Source organism: Rhinoderma darwinii, chromosome 7 (assembly GCF_050947455.1).
Source record: "Rhinoderma darwinii isolate aRhiDar2 chromosome 7, aRhiDar2.hap1, whole genome shotgun sequence".
NCBI lineage: Eukaryota > Metazoa > Chordata > Amphibia > Anura > Rhinodermatidae > Rhinoderma > Rhinoderma darwinii.
The window spans coordinates 10938398-10951844 of NC_134693.1; the positions used below are offsets into that span (position 1 = coordinate 10938398).

Here is a 13447-nt window from a genome sequence, read left to right on the forward strand (position 1 = left end):
ATGCAGTATGCAACTATGGAGAAACAGGTCTGCATAGGAGCTGTATACATAAAACGGTAACGTTTCTATTATTATATTACCTGGAGATGGTGAATTGGGATCGGTGTTTGGAAGCCTGAACACGTAGTGGATGTAGGACGCCAGGAGACTGTTCCTTCCATGTTGGTCCTGATTTCCTTCCAGGTTTTTATGGAGTCTATTCGTGATGGAAGCCATTGCTTCAAATGATGCTTGACCTAAGTTAACTAACAAGAACAGGTTTTTACGGCTCCTTTAAAAGCAGCGCTGATTGAGAGCAGAGAACTGGTCATGGGAATATCTCCGTCCATTAAACGTGTAAAGTCTTAATCCCGCCGCGCGCACGCACGCCATCTCATAAAATGTTACGGACACGCTGTGCGGGATCAGACATTAATCTTCATCTAGCTACAACCACAAAAGCATTAACTTACCGATCTGACCGGCAATGACGGGCGGCCTTACGACCAGAAGAATCAATTTGTCTAGCAGGAGATGGAGGAAGTGTACCACTGGTTCTAGCTGAGCCGAATTTAAGGCCAGGATGCTGCTCTTCAGTTCGCTTTCTAAGTTATTTTCCATGATTCGCATATCCCCAATACGTACGGGATACATGTGTTCATCCAGAGCGTGAACGAGGGCAAAAAACTTGTCAAGGTATGAATCCTACATAAAAAACAATCATAGTAAACATGTACATAGTCAAATTGGTGAATTAGCAGATGTTCTGAATTATCGGATGGTCATAGAAAATTACATAAAATTTACTCCTAAATGAATAGATACTCAAGTAAGCCCAGAATAAATTAAAGGGACGTTCCACTTTTGAAACCAATTCTGTTTTATTGCACTGGTGCATCTAAATTGAAAAATGAAGCAACTTTACAAATCTCCTATCATTTTATATATAAAGCTATAATGCAGACCTATGTGTCTCCATGGTAACAGACTACAAACAAACCTTCTGTAGTCTGATCCTGCAGTCCCACTCCCTTTCATCTGTCCCCTGCTTGATAATAACCTACATTTGGAAGATTAGGGTGCAGATGGATGTCAATGTGATTGCATCTGACTACAAAAAGTTTGTAGTCTGATACCACGGAGACACATAGGTCTGCATAGGAGCTGTAGACACAAAACGATAGGAGAATTCGAAGACATTTTGCAAAGTTGCTTCATTTTTCATTTTAGATGCATTGGAATAATTTACAAAAAATTGTTGTGAAGGTGGACACAGATATTATCACAAATGATGGCACCATTACTCGCAAGTATGCTACCGTGTTTCCCCGATAGTAAGACACCCCCGATTGTAAGACGTATCGGGGGTTTCAGGGGGGTCGGCTAATATAAGCCGTACCCCGAAAGTAAGACATATGTCTTACTTTCGGGAAAACACGGGGGTATTGCCGCCTCCTGCCCACTTCCGCGCCGCCCCCCTCTCCATACGTCACCGCGCCGTCCTGTGATGGCGCGGGTACTGAGACTGTACCCACGCGATCAGCGGCAGGAGCACGGCTGTTATACACAGCCTGGCTCCTGCTGCAACTGCCGGAATCGAAGCGCGCGCCGATTCCGGCAGTTTAACCCATTAAATGCCGCTGTCAATAGTGACAGCGGCATTTAATGTGTTTGACAGAGGGGGGAGCTCCCTCTGTCACACGATCGGCGCCCCCGCAAACAAATCGCGGGTCGCCGTCGGGTTTCCATGACAGCCGGGGGTCTAACAAAGACCCCCAGGTCTGCCTTCAGCATCTGCCTGTTAGGCGATGCCGGAGGATTGACCTAATAGGTTGCCTGTCAGTTTTACACTGACAGGCAATAATGCTTCGGTATACTAAGTATACCAAAGCATTATATATGCGATCGGCACATCGCATAGTGAAGTCCCCTGGTGGGACTAAAAAAAAAAAATGTAAAACAGTTAAATAAAGTTTGTGAAAAAAAATAAAATAATAATTCGACAATTTTTTTCCAATATAAGACATACCCCGAAAGTAAGACATAGTGGGGCTTTTGGGGATAAAAAGAAAGTAAGACACTGTCTTACTTTCGGGGAAACACGGTAGTAGAAAATCCAGTGCAACACTACAGTCAACTAAATAATTAAATTAGAAGGAAAGTCTCTTGCGTAGACTGAAAAAGAGAGGCCTCAGATGTGATATTATTAAGACGTATAACTATATACAGGTCAATATAAAGTCAACGCCATTATCGATATAGGAAAGGGTTCTTTACAGTAAGAGCAGTCAGACTTTTAAATGCCAATTAACAATTGAGGAGAACAAGGTTAAATTAATCCAGTAAAATTATTCGACTTATTTGTTTTATCGGAAACCAGCGCTGGATTATCAGATTGCAGAAATGTTACTATAGAAAGATGGATTCCTGGTACTCACCTGCGTGTGAACTGAAGAAACGGAGACAACCTCGACGTTGAACACTCCTTTGTGATTGTCAACCCATTTCATTCCAGGCAGTGGGACCTATGAAACGTAAAAGCATTGAAAAAAAACCTCACACGTCTGCCACTTATGAAGAAGTCTTGTGGTTTTCGCTGGTCATGCACCGGTAAGAGTGATCCAGTCATAGAGTCAAGAGAGGTCGAAAACGATCATATTAGATTATTATTGGTGTAGCGTTACCCATCAGACTTTACTTTGCAGAGGGTTATTTTGTCACTGGGTGTTTAGTTATAGGTTTTCATAGTGAATGATCATTCCGCTCATGAGGACGCAGGATTGGAAGAAGAAAATGAATCTTTAGAAATGTATAGGTGATATCGAAAAGTTACTGTATATTACGGGTTATTTACAACAACTCAATGACTTAAGCTGGCCGTACTCTTTAGACTACCCCATACACGCATGCTTGGCTCGGGCGAGCGCGCATGCGTTCACAATAGAGAGAAGGAAGACCCTACTCTTCTCCGACTTCTGCCGTCGAGGGAGTCGGGACGCCGCCATGAAAATTAGATGGTTAGCTGGTCCCATCGAAATAAGCGGCTTCGACCGACATACATCTAATGTGTGTGCCCAGCTTTGTTAAAAGACGCATTGCAGGCAATAGAGAACAGAGCCCTTATACCACCACTTGCTCCCAAATGGAACATAAAGCAGAGGGACGACCCGAAAACTGCACTCTACTTATAGACTGGTATATAATACTATATATAGTACTATATTAGACACTGACCTCAGGGGAAAGCACGGAGTAAGCTTGTGGAGGTTTTTCTAAGGATACAGGAAGACAGAACTGTCCAGTCTTCAAGCGGCCGTTCTGGAGCATCGGTATCCACTGGATAAAGGAAAATAAAGAACGTTACAATGTATCAACATGACAAGACAATGACCGTATCCGCCCTGTGCGCCGCAGGGAACTCCGGGCGTAAAAGCGCACCAAACTGTGGAGCAGTTTTTCGCCCAGAATTTCCGCTGCGGAAAACTGCAGGTCGGCCTCCTGGGACGAAGTTTCATCCCAGGGGACCTCTGCAGTCTGTGATTGGCTGCAGCAGCGGTCACATGGGATGACGTATAATTCCAGGAGGCCGGCAATCGGACGTCATCCAGAGCCTCCTGAGATCACGCTTCATCCCATGTGACCGCCGTTACAGTCTTTGATTGGCTGCAGCGGTCACATGGGATGAAATGTCATCCCAGGAGGCCGCGCTGGGGGGAGGAACACAGACTTTTGGGTAAGTATGAGGTTGTTTTTTTTCTGAGTTGCGTTTTCTGCGACGGAATCGCTGCGAACCCTCCGCAAAAAACACAACTGCCATTTGTTAAGGGATTTACCTCCCCATTGAATTCAATGGGGAAATCCCGCAAACAAATAAGCAGCGTTTACGCAAATACAATTGAAATGCTGCGGAATAAAGCTCAGCATCGCAGGTCAATTTCTGAGCGTTTTTCCGCTCAGTATTTACGCAGCGTGCGGATGAGATTTGTTTTATCTCATCCACTTTGCTGCTACTGTATTTGAGGCGGATTTCCCGCAATGTGTGAACTGACCCTAACAATGTATCAAAATGACAAGACAAATAATGTTACAACGTATCAACATGTCTACCGGTCAATATAATATAATACAACATAATGGCCCATACGGTGTATCCGACTGGAGTTTCCAGAGGGGTGTTCTGCTTCTGCTGACAGCTGACGTGGTAGAAGGTAAATAACAAGTGATGATGATCTGTTAATGTGGCCGGCAACCTAATCTTGATTTCTTCATGGAAGTCTGGAGACCTAAATGGATTTTAATTAAGATAATGTCAGGTACGTTACGATCTCACCAAAAAAAAAACAGGGTCTAAAAGAGCACTGAATGCCGCACATACTCATGTCGTGATTCTCTTATTGCAGCACCATAGGTTGAAAAAAGACACAGGTCCATCAAGTTCCACCTTTCTTAATCAATTGCACACCATTTATTACTTTATTAATAATAACCCTCAATGATGACATAGTATCTGCCATCACTACTTCTTTGGATAGGGCTTTCCATAGTTTGACTACTCTAACTGTAAAGAACCCTTTCCTGTATTGATGTCTCAAGCGTCTTCCCTCCACACGAAATAAATGTCCCCTGGTCCTTTAGAATTCTTGTAAAGAACAGATCATGTGCTAGTTCTCTGTATTGACCACACATATACTTATAGATATTAATAAGAGCCCCTCTTAGGTGTCTTTTTTCTAAGCTGAACAAGCACAATTTTTCTAGCTTTTCATTGTAAGCGACACCTCCCATCCCATTTAATAATCTCCTTGCCCGACTTTGAACCCTCTCCAGTTCTCCTATGTCCTTTTTACAATGTGGAGCCCAAAACTGAATTCCATATTCTAGATGTGGCTTTACAAGGGATTTATAGAGGGGGTGATATTACATTATAGAGGAGGTGATATTACATTATAGAGGAGGTGATATTACATTATAGAGGAGGCGATATTACATTATAGAGGAGGCGATATTACATTATAGAGGAGGTGATATTACATTATAGAGGGGGTGATATTACATTATAGAGGGGGTGATATTACATTATAGAGGAGGTGATATTACATTATAGAGGAGGTGATATTACATTATAGAGGAGGTGATATTACATTATAGAGGGGGTGATATTACATTATAGAGGGGGTGATATTACATTATAGAGGGGGTGATATTACATTATAGAGGAGGTGATATTACATTATAGAGGAGGTGATATTACATTATAGAGGAGGAGATATTACATTATAGAGGGGGTGATATTACATTATAGAGGGGGTGATATTACATTATAGAGGGGGTGATATTACATTATAGAGGTGATATTACATTATAGAGGAGGTGATATTACATTATAGAGGGGGTGATATTACATTATAGAGGAGGTGATATTACATTATAGAGGGGGTGATATTACATTATAGAGGGGGTGATATTACATTATAGAGGAGGAGATATTACATTATAGAGGAGGTGATATTACATTATAGAGGAGGTGATATTACATTATAGAGGAGGTGATATTACATTATAGAGGGGGTGATATTACATTATAGAGGAGGTGATATTACATTATAGAGGAGGTGATATTACATTATAGAGGGGGTGATATTACATTATAGAGGAGGTGATATTACATTATAGAGGAGGTGATATTACATTATAGAGGGGGTGATATTACATTATAGAGGAGGTGATATTACATTATAGAGGAGGTGATATTACATTATAGAGGAGGTGATATTACATTATAGAGGGGGTGATATTACATTATAGAGGGGGTGATATTACATTATAGAGGAGGTGATATTACATTATAGAGGAGGATATTACATTATAGAGGAGGTGATATTACATTATAGAGGGGGTGATATTACATTATAGAGGAGGTGATATTACATTATAGAGGAGGTGATATTACATTATAGAGGAGGTGATATTACATTATAGAGGAGGTGATATTACATTATAGAGGAGGATATTACATTATAGAGGAGGTGATATTACATTATAGAGGGGGTGATATTACATTATAGAGGAGGTGATATTACATTATAGAGGAGGTGATATTACATTATAGAGGAGGTGATATTACATTATAGAGGGGGTGATATTACATTATAGAGGAGGTGATATCACATTATAGAGGAGGTGATATTACATTATAGAGGAGGTGATATTACATTATAGAGGAGGTGATATTACATTATAGAGGAGGTGATATTACATTATAGAGGAGGATATTACATTATAGAGGAGGATATTACATTATAGAGGAGGTGATATTACATTATAGAGGAGGTGATATTACATTATAGAGGAGGAGATATTACATTATAGAGGAGGTGATATTACATTATAGAGGGGGTGATATTACATTATAGAGGAGGTGATATTACATTATAGAGGAGGTGATATTACATTATAGGAGGGGGTGATATTACATTATAGAGGGGGTGATATTACATTATAGAGGGGTGATATTACATTATAGAGGAGGCGATATTACATTATAGAGGAGGTGATATTACATTATAGAGGAGGTGATATTACATTATAGAGGAGGTGATATTACATTATAGAGGAGGTGATATTACATTATAGAGGGGGTGATATTACATTATAGAGGAGGTGATATTACATTATAGAGGAGGTGATATTACATTATAGAGGAGGTGATATTACATTATAGAGGGGGTGATATTACATTATAGAGGAGGTGATATTACATTATAGAGGAGGAGATATTACATTATAGAGGGGTGATATTACATTATAGGAGGGGGTGATATTACATTATAGAGGGGTTATATTACATTATAGAGGAGGTGATATTACATTATAGAGGGGTGATATTACATTATAGAGGAGGAGATATTACATTATAGAGGAGGTGATATTACATTATAGAGGAGGAGATATTACATTATAGAGGAGGTGATATTACATTATAGAGGAGGTGATATTACATTATAGAGGAGGTGATGTTACATTATAGAGGAGGTGATATTACATTATAGAGGGGGTGATATTACATTATAGAGGGGGTGATATTACATTATAGAGGAGGTGATATTACATTATAGAGGAGGTGATATTACATTATAGAGGAGGAGATATTACATTATAGAAGAGGTGATATTACATTATAGAGGAGGTGATATTACATTATAGAGGGGGTGATATTACATTATAGAGGGGGTGATATTACATTATAGAGGAGGATATTACATTATAGAGGAGGTGATATTACATTATAGAGGAGGTGATATTACATTATAGAGGGGGTGATATTACATTATAGAGGAGGTGATATTACATTATAGAGGGGGTGATATTACATTATAGAGGAGGTGATATTACATTATAGAGGAGGTGATATTACATTATAGAGGAGGTGATATTACATTATAGAGGAGGTGATATTACATTATAGAGGGGGTGATATTACATTATATAAGAGGTGATATTACATTATAGAGGAGGTGATATTACATTATAGAGGAGGTGATATTACATTATAGAGGGGGTGATATTACATTATAGAGGAGGCGATATTACATTATAGAGGAGGTGATATTACATTATAGAGGAGGTGATATTACATTATAGAGGAGGTGATATTACATTATAGAGGAGGTGATATTACATTATAGAGGGGGTGATATTACATTATATAAGAGGTGATATTACATTATAGAGGGGGTGATATTACATTATAGAGGAGGCGATATTACATTATAGAAGAGGCGATATTACATTATAGAGGAGGTGATATTACATTATAGAGGGGGTGATATTACATTATAGAGGGGGTGATATTACATTATAGAGGAGGTGATATTACATTATAGAGGAGGTGATATTACATTATAGAGGAGGTGATATTACATTATAGAGGGGGTGATATTACATTATAGAGGGGGTGATATTACATTATAGAGGGGGTGATATTACATTATAGAGGGGGTGATATTACATTATAGAGGAGGTGATATTACATTATAGAGGAGGTGATATTACATTATAGAGGAGGTGATATTACATTATAGAGGGGGTGATATTACATTATAGAGGAGGTGATATTACATTATAGAGGAGGTGATATTACATTATAGAGGAGGTGATATTACATTATAGAGGGGGTGATATTACATTATAGAGGAGGTGATATTACATTATAGAGGGGGTGATATTACATTATAGAGGAGGTGATATTACATTATAGAGGAGGTGATATTACATTATAGAGGAGGTGATATTACATTATAGAGGGGGTGATATTACATTATAGAGGAGGCGATATTACATTATAGAGGAGGCGATATTACATTATAGAGGAGCTGATATTACATTATAGAGGAGGTGATATTACATTATAGAGGAGGTGATATTACATTATAGAGGAGGTGATATTACATTATAGAGGGGGTGATATTACATTATAGAGGGGGTGATATTACATTATAGAGGAGGTGATATTACATTATAGAGGAGGTGATATTACATTATAGAGGAGGTGATATTACATTATAGAGGAGGTGATATTACATTATAGAGGGGGTGATATTACATTATATAAGAGGTGATATTACATTATAGAGGGGGTGATATTACATTATAGAGGAGGCGATATTACATTATAGAGGAGGTGATATTACATTATAGAGGAGGTGATATTACATTATAGAGGAGGTGATATTACATTATAGAGGGGGTGATATTACATTATAGAGGAGGAGATATTACATTATAGAGGAGGAGATATTACATTATAGAGGGGGTGATATTACATTATATAAGAGGTGATATTACATTATAGAGGGGGTGATATTACATTATAGAGGGGGTGATATTACATTATAGAGGAGGTGATATTACATTATAGAGGGGGTGATATTACATTATAGAGGAGGTGATATTACATTATAGAGGAGGTGATATTACATTATAGAGGAGGTGATATTACATTATAGAGGAGGTGATATTACATTATAGAGGAGGTGATATTACATTATAGAGGGGGTGATATTACATTATATAAGAGGTGATATTACATTATAGAGGGGGTGATATTACATTATAGAGGAGGCGATATTACATTATAGAGGAGGTGATATTACATTATAGAGGAGGTGATATTACATTATAGAGGAGGTGATATTACATTATAGAGGAGGTGATATTACATTATAGAGGGGGTGATATTACATTATATAAGAGGTGATATTACATTATAGAGGGGGTGATATTACATTATAGAGGAGGCGATATTACATTATAGAGGAGGTGATATTACATTATAGAGGAGGTGATATTACATTATAGAGGAGGTGATATTACATTATAGAGGAGGTGATATTACATTATAGAGGAGGTGATATTACATTATAGAGGGGGTGATATTACATTATAGAGGGGGTGATATTACATTATAGAGGAGGTGATATTACATTATAGAGGAGGCGATATTACATTATAGAGGAGGTGATATTACATTATAGAGGAGGTGATATTACATTATAGAGGAGGTGATATTACATTATAGAGGAGGTGATATTACATTATAGAGGGGGTGATATTACATTATAGAGGGGGTGATATTACATTATAGAGGGGGTGATATTACATTATAGAGGAGGTGATATTACATTATAGAGGAGGTGATATTACATTATAGAGGAGGTGATATTATAGAGGAGGTGATATTACATTATAGAGGAGGTGATATTACATTATAGAGGAGGTGATATTACATTATAGAGGGGGTGATATTACATTATAGAGGAGGTGATATTACATTATAGAGGAGGTGATATTACATTATAGAGGAGGTGATATTACATTATAGAGGGGGTGATATTACATTATAGAGGAGGTGATATTACATTATAGAGGAGGTGATATTACATTATAGAGGAGGTGATATTACATTATAGAGGAGGTGATATTACATTATAGAGGAGGGGATATTACATTATAGAGGTGATATTACATTATAGAGGAGGTGATATTACATTATATAGGGGGTGATATTACATTATAGAGGAGGCGATATTACATTATAGAGGAGGCGATATTACATTATAGAGGAGGCGATATTACATTATACAGGAGGTGATATTACATTATAGAGGGGGTGATATTACATTATAGAGGAGGTGATATTATAGAGGAGGTGATATTACATTATAGAGGAGGTGATATTACATTATAGAGGAGGTGATATTACATTATAGAGGGGGTGATATTACATTATAGAGGAGGTGATATTACATTATAGAGGAGGTGATATTACATTATACAGGAGGTGATATTACATTATAGAGGAGGTGATATTACATTATAGAGGAGGTGATATTACATTATAGAGGAGGTGATATTACATTATAGAGGGGGTGATATTACATTATAGAGGAGGTGATATTACATTATAGAGGAGGTGATATTACATTATAGAGGAGGTGATATTACATTATAGAGGAGGTGATATTACATTATAGAGGAGGTGATATTACATTATAGAGGGGGTGATATTACATTATAGAGGGGGTGATATTACATTATAGAGGGGGTGATATTACATTATAGAGGAGGTGATATTACATTATAGAGGAGGTGATATTACATTATAGAGGAGGTGATATTACATTATAGAGGGGGCGATATTACATTATAGAGGAGGCGATATTACATTATAGAGGAGGCGATATTACATTATAGAGGAGGCGATATTACATTATAGAGGGGGTGATATTACATTATAGAGGGGGTGATATTACATTATAGAGGAGGTGATATTACATTATAGAGGAGGTGATATTACATTATAGAGGGGGTGATATTACATTATAGAGGAGGTGATATTACATTATAGAGGAGGTGATATTACATTATAGAGGAGGTGATATTACATTATAGAGGGGGTGATATTACATTATAGAGGAGGTGATATTACATTATAGAGGAGGTGATATTACATTATAGAGGAGGTGATATTACATTATAGAGGTGATATTACATTATAGAGGAGGTGATATTACATTATAGAGGGGGTGATATTACATTATAGAGGAGGTGATATTACATTATAGAGGAGGTGATATTACATTATAGAGGAGGTGATATTACACTATAGAGGAGGTGATGTTACATTATAGAGGAGGTGATATTACATTATAGAGGGGGTGATATTACATTATAGAGGGGGTGATATTACATTATAGAGGGGGTGATATTACATTATAGAGGGGGTGATATTACATTATAGAGGGGGTGATGTTACATTATAGAGGAGGTGATGTTACATTATAGAGGGGGTGATATTACATTATAGAGGGGGTGATATTACATTATAGAGGGGGTGATATTACATTATAGAGGGGGTGATGTTACATTATAGAGGAGGTGATATTACATTATAGAGGAGGTGATATTACATTATAGAGGAGGTGATATTACATGTATAGAGGAGGCGATATTACATTATAGAGGAGGCGATATTACATTATAGAGGAGGCGATATTACATTATAGAGGGGGTGATATTACATTATAGAGGAGGTGATATTACATTATAGAGGAGGTGATATTACATTATAGAGGGGGTGATGTTACATTATAGAGGGGGTGATATTACATTATAGAGGAGGTGATATTACATTATAGAGGAGGTGATATTACATTATAGAGGAGGTGATATTACATTATAGAGGAGGTGATATTACATTATAGAGGGGGTGATATTACATTATAGAGGAGGTGATATTACATTATAGAGGAGGTGATATTACATTATAGAGGGGGTGATATTACATTATAGAGGAGGTGATATTACATTATAGAGGAGGTGATATTACATTATAGAGGGGGTGATATTACATTATAGAGGAGGTGATATTACATTATAGAGGAGGTGATATTACATTATAGAGGAGGTGATATTACATTATAGAGGGGGTGATATTACATTATAGAGGGGGTGATATTACATTATAGAGGAGGAGATATTACATTATAGAGGAGGTGATATTATATTATAGAGGAGGTGATATTACATTATAGAGGAGGTGATATTACATTATAGAGGAGGTGATATTACATTATAGAGGGGGTGATATTACACTATAGAGGGGGTGATATTACATTATAGAGGAGGTGATATTACATTATAGAGGAGGTGATATTACATTATAGAGGAGGTGATATTACATTATAGAGGGGGTGATATTACATTATAGAGGAGGTGATATTACATTATAGAGGAGGTGATATTACATTATAGAGGAGGTGATATTACATTATAGAGGGGGTGATATTACATTATAGAGGGGGTGATATTACATTATAGAGGAGGTGATATTACATTATAGAGGAGGTGATATTACATTATAGAGGAGGTGATATTACATTATAGAGGGGGTGATATTACATTATAGAGGAGGTGATATTACATTATAGAGGAGGTGATATTACATTATAGAGGAGGTGATATTACATTATAGAGGAGGTGATATTACATTATAGAGGGGGTGATATTACATTATAGAGGAGGTGATATTACATTATAGAGGAGGTGATATTACATTATAGAGGGGTGATATTACATTATAGAGGGGGGGTGATATTACATTATAGAGGGGGTGATATTACATTATAGAGGGGGTGATATTACATTATACAGGAGGATATTACATTATAGAGGAGGTGATATTACATTATAGAGGGGGGGTGATATTACATTATAGAGGAGGTGATATTACATTATAGAGGAGGTGATATTACATTATAGAGGAGGAGATATTACATTATAGAGGAGGAGATATTACATTATAGAGGAGGAGATATTACATTATAGAGGAGGTGATATTACATTATAGAGGGGGGGATATTACATTATAGAGGAGGTGATATTACATTATAGAGGAGGTGATATTACATTATAGAGGGGGTGATATTACATTATAGAGGAGGTGATATTACATTATAGAGGAGGTGATGTTACATTATAGAGGAGGTGATGTTACATTATAGAGGAGGTGATATTACATTATAGAGGAGGTGATATTACATTATAGAGGAGGTGATATTACATTATAGAGGGGGTGATATTACATTATAGAGGAGGTGATATTACATTATAGAGGGGGTGATATTACATTATAGAGGAGGTGATATTACATTATAGAGGAGGTGATATTACATTATAGAGGAGGTGATATTACATTATAGAGGGGGTGATATTACATTATAGAGGAGGTGATATTACATTATAGAGGAGGTGATATTACATTATAGAGGAGGTGATATTACATTATAGAGGAGGTGATATTACATTATAGAGGGGGTGATATTACATTATAGAGGAGGTGATATTACATTATAGAGGAGGTGATATTACATTATAGAGGAGGTGATGTTACATTATAGAGGAGGTGATA

General features: G+C 37.0%; 1 protein-coding gene across 16 annotated transcripts in view; it reads right to left on the bottom strand.

The window, feature by feature from the left end:
* DOCK7 (dedicator of cytokinesis 7) overlaps window positions 1–13447 on the bottom strand; it is a 126673-nt gene that overhangs the window by 54361 nt on the left and 58865 nt on the right. For all 16 annotated transcript variants that reach the window (XM_075832748.1, XM_075832747.1, XM_075832742.1 and 13 more), the window contains exons 17-21: window positions 4124–4262; window positions 3214–3315; window positions 2418–2504; window positions 453–684; window positions 81–245 (exon numbers count right to left, since the gene is read on the bottom strand). In XM_075832748.1, coding sequence (XP_075688863.1) covers window positions 81–245; window positions 453–684; window positions 2418–2504; window positions 3214–3315; window positions 4124–4262 — 725 coding nt within the window. The remainder of the gene's footprint in view (window positions 1–80; window positions 246–452; window positions 685–2417; window positions 2505–3213; window positions 3316–4123; window positions 4263–13447) is intronic.